Source organism: Austrofundulus limnaeus, unplaced genomic scaffold, assembly GCF_001266775.1.
Source record: "Austrofundulus limnaeus strain Quisiro unplaced genomic scaffold, Austrofundulus_limnaeus-1.0 Scaffold10, whole genome shotgun sequence".
NCBI classification, from domain to species: Eukaryota; Metazoa; Chordata; class Actinopteri; order Cyprinodontiformes; family Rivulidae; genus Austrofundulus; species Austrofundulus limnaeus.
In genome coordinates, this window is record NW_013952412.1 from 108118 (window position 1) to 112441 (window position 4324).

Sequence of the window (4324 nt, forward strand, 5' to 3'; positions counted from 1 at the left end):
TATTAAATGTTTTATTGTTACTTTCACCTGTCACTGACTAAATCGTTTCCCAAAATATTTTTGGATTCTTACTGGCTGAAATAATTTGATTTTTAAAATATTGTTGTTTGGCTTTGCGTAATTCGGCAACACATTTATTTAGGTAAATGTTTAAACGAGAACGATTTTCAGAAGTTTTTGATATTCTATAAGTTTTCATTGAAGAAGCCTTCAACATTAGGAGATGTATTACAGAGGCCTTCAACCATGGAATTTTATTTTTCAGGACTGGAACTTTACAAGTTGAAATATATTTTTCCTGTATTTTCTCCAACTTGTCATAAAAATTTGACAAAATGTGATTTGGATTTAACAGAGAAATACCCTCATTCCAGTTAGTATTCTCAATCTCAGCATGAAACATGGTAACTTTGACTTTGGAATCCTTTTAATGAAATTATGCACATGACCTGTAGGTTTCTTAAGGTTTTTTCTAATGACATTAATAAGTGAATGATCCGAGATTGAAATATTTATAACTCCAGATATGCCATATATGGAGGATYGATTTGTGAAAATAAGATCCAAAATGGAATTGCATGTCTTGCCAAATCTTGTTGGTACTTTAATTAACTGTTGAAGCCCTGAGTTTATAGGCATTGCTTTCAGGCCTTTGGAAGTTTTATCAGCCCAATTCATATCGATATCACCAAGAATCACAAACTCTTTTGATTCACACAGAGAGAGGCAAAGACACTTACAAACATCATTTCTGGCTTAATGACACAATGTGTCAGTTCGCCTTTTAGATTAAATAAATCAATAAAGACAAAATGATTGAGATCAAAGTCACGACTGGATAAGTATGGCATTTATGTTAGCTCAAAATCAAATGTCCTACCTGTAGTTTACAGGCCAGCGTACCATCCACATGCGGTGATAAGAGAGCGAGGTGACKGAGAAGCAGGTGACCAGTGTTAGTGTGTAGAAAGTGGACACAAACACCTTGCACAGACCCTCATTCCATTCGTAGTTGGAGTGCTGGCGCCGCAGCGTTATGACACAGTACATGGTGATGGGGATGGCCATGTTGAGGATGTGTGTCCCCGCCAGAGTGCAGATGAGRAACTCCAGTGGCTTCCACTTTTTCTGCTTCGCACTGACGCTGAGGATGCTCCAGGTGTTGGCCAGAATGGATACGCCCGAGCAGACCAGCCAAGCCAGCGTGTTGGCRTTGATGACATCATCCTTCATGGTGGTTACCTCATCCACCATGTTGTCGCGGGGCAGGGCACAGTCTGTAGTGCCACAAGGAAGCGTTGGAGAGAGCAGGCACACGTAAGGAGAAGGAGGTGGTGGTGGTGACGGGCAGGAGGGGACGCAGGGCGTCGAGCGAGGCAGGCATCCTATCTGGGTGGGCGTGCACACTCCATGGGTTGAATAGAGCAGGGAACGCACGTGGTTKTGGTGCGACACAGGGGGATGTAAGAGGAGAAGGATGGCAGAGGTGAGCCAGTTCTCTTACAGGCGTGAAGCTGGAGAGGGAGACAGAGAAACAGCTCAGAGTCAGAGGGATGACAATGCCAGTAAACTGAAAACTATRCCTCCTCTTACGAACCATGAGCTGGTTTCATGTTTCAATACATCAGCTARACCATCTAAAACATCATCATACTGTTCCAGCATTTTAAACCGTTGTTAGTGACTTGTCACCATCTTGYGCAGAGATCGCTCAGTTTGCACTGCCCCCTCTTCACCTGTTGAGCTTACACGAGTAGAAACCCACTGAAACCCTTCAGTCATTGGGAAATTTTACTGGTATCAAAAAGCACAGATGCTAGCAGAGGAGCGCCACTCGTTACTCTCTAAGATAACACTGTGTGTGTCAGTAAAAAGTGCAGACTATAACTAAGACAGTACCAACTACCTAGCTAACAGACTCTCAATATTTTACAGCAGAAAATAATTTGAACATGTACTTCTACTTTAGTACTTTAAAATTTAGTTAGCAACAATTCAATGTACAGTATGTGTTTGGGTATTAGTGTATTGTGATCCCACCTTCTTTTTAAACGGCCTGTTGGCTCTCTGGCGTTTTAACTCAGCATGAAAATTTTAAAGAAAACATAAGTGTGAACTTATTCACTAATGCTCATTCTCCATATCTGTGCATCAAACTATCAGTAACTATTATTCATACTAGAATTATAGCTTTAATAACGCAATATTTTTGAGCAGCAGTAGCATTCACAAGATAGTTGTTCTTGAATATGTTTTAATACCACAATATTTTGAAATCATTTTGCTCATGTTATCATATTGTAAGAATGTGCTTGTGCCTCACTCAGTCCAGTTCACAGATCCATTATGAGATAATTAATAAGGTTCTGGTAATCACATCGGTTCAACGGATTGTCATCAATTTAACAGTAATCAGGCAAAAGCACTTTAGTCACAACTGCTGCATGCTTAATGAAAGAGAATACCACAGAATTACAGTCATACAGAAAACTGAATCACTTCAATGAGTGCAAACATTTCTCTAAGCTGCAGTTATTCATGGAGCTGTACAACATCATTCACCTGATAAAAATATGAAAACATCTTCACAAAAGGAGGTATATCAGGAATCATTTGAAACTTCATCATTAACAATATCAATAAATACCAAAGCAAAATAGGTCCAAATCATTAGTAGAAGAGTGTTTTCAGAACTGTTGTTTTCTTAAGCCCCCTGCTTATTTCTTTATTTAGCTGCTCACCTTCAACTGTGTCGAAAACAACAAATTCAAAAACAGCAAGTCAGGCTTTTTTTCTTGCATACCTCCGGCAATAGATGAGATATCAGGTGTGATGCTTGTCACAATCTAACAGAGGCTTTGTTTTTGTTGTTATAGGGCTTCTGGATGATGTCGACAGACAAAAAAAAAAAAAAAAAAAAAAAATAATACTGGGAGGTGGACATTGAGCCGGTATAGAAGCAAAAGAGGGANTTTTTGTTGTTATAGGGCTTCTGGATGATGTCGAAAAAAAAAAAAAAAAAAAAAACAAGAAAATAATACTGGGAAGTGGACATTGAGCCGGTATAGAAGCAAAAGAGGGACACATTCATTCAGTATGTGCTGGAATGGAATGTTTTTATTTATTGAAATCTACTCTACAAAAGTGAAGAAAATCAGTTGTTCACAAGTAGAACAATCACTTAAATGACCACTACTTCAAACGGATATCAATTCCCCTTATTCAGCATTTAAATCATTATTAACCAAGTACAACCCCAATTCCAATGAAGTTGGGACATTGTGTAAAACATAAATATAAACAGAATGTGATGATTTGCAAATCTTTTTCAACCTATTTTCAAATGAATACATTACACCACAAAGACATTTACATATTTAGTGTTCAAGCAGACAAACTTTGTTTTTTTTTTCGCAAATATTCACTGATTTTGAATTTGATGCCTGCAAGATGTTTCAAAAAAGCTGGGAACTGAGGACAGTAATTGTTGAAGCTTTGTATGTGGAATTCTTTCCCATTCTTGTTTGATATATAGGCCTATCTTCAACAGTCCGGGGTCTCTGTTGTTGTATTTTGGGCTTCATAATGCGCCACACATTTTTAGTTGGAGACAAGTCTGGACTGCAGGCAGGCCAGTCTAGTACCCACACTATTTTACAACAAAGCCAGAAGGTGCAGAATGGGGCTTGGCATTGTCTTGTGCAAGTTACCAATGCCATGGATACCAACACACCCCATATCATCAGAGAGGCTGGGTTTTGAACTTGATTGATAGATAACAATCTGCACAGTCCTTTTCCTCTTTGGCCTAGAGCAGAGATTCTTGACCTATGGGCCTCGAGCGCCACCTTGAGGGCCTCAAAAGAACAACAGTTTTTAACTTTGGGCCACAGAGGGCCGTGGGACTGCAYTGATTTTGAATAAGCTGCAATACAGTTTCTCACCAGTAGTAGCGATAGTGTGCCACTCAGATGTTTAACAAATAGAAGAAGAACCATGATTAACAACTTTTTTTAAATACGTAGAAGAATCTTAGAAAGCTACCGAGAATGGAAACCTATTTTAAATTAAAAGTAGAAGGCAAAAATAAAGGTAACCCTTTTAAAAAAGCCAGTTTGTCACTAATATGAAGAGCAGCTTCTAGTTCCACCATGCAATATTTTAAAAGTTCAAAACATTATCAAATACAGTTGCAGATACAGCTATATTTTAATTTGCACTTTATCAAATTAATTTTTGTAATTTATTTTTAAGCATTTTGTCAAAAAGCTGTTGTTACTGTTATTGTTTGTCACTAGTATGAAAAGCAGCTTCTGGGTTCTAC

General features: G+C 38.3%; 1 protein-coding gene across 2 annotated transcripts in view; it reads right to left on the reverse strand.

The window, feature by feature from the left end:
• Window positions 1-4324, reverse strand: part of gpr153 (G protein-coupled receptor 153) — a 35473-nt gene that overhangs the window by 18095 nt on the left and 13054 nt on the right. For both annotated transcript variants that reach the window (XM_014001654.1, XM_014001655.1), the window contains exon 2: window positions 881-1514. In XM_014001654.1, the coding sequence (XP_013857108.1) occupies window positions 881-1254 (374 nt within the window). In that variant the 5' untranslated portion in view covers window positions 1255-1514. The remainder of the gene's footprint in view (window positions 1-880; window positions 1515-4324) is intronic.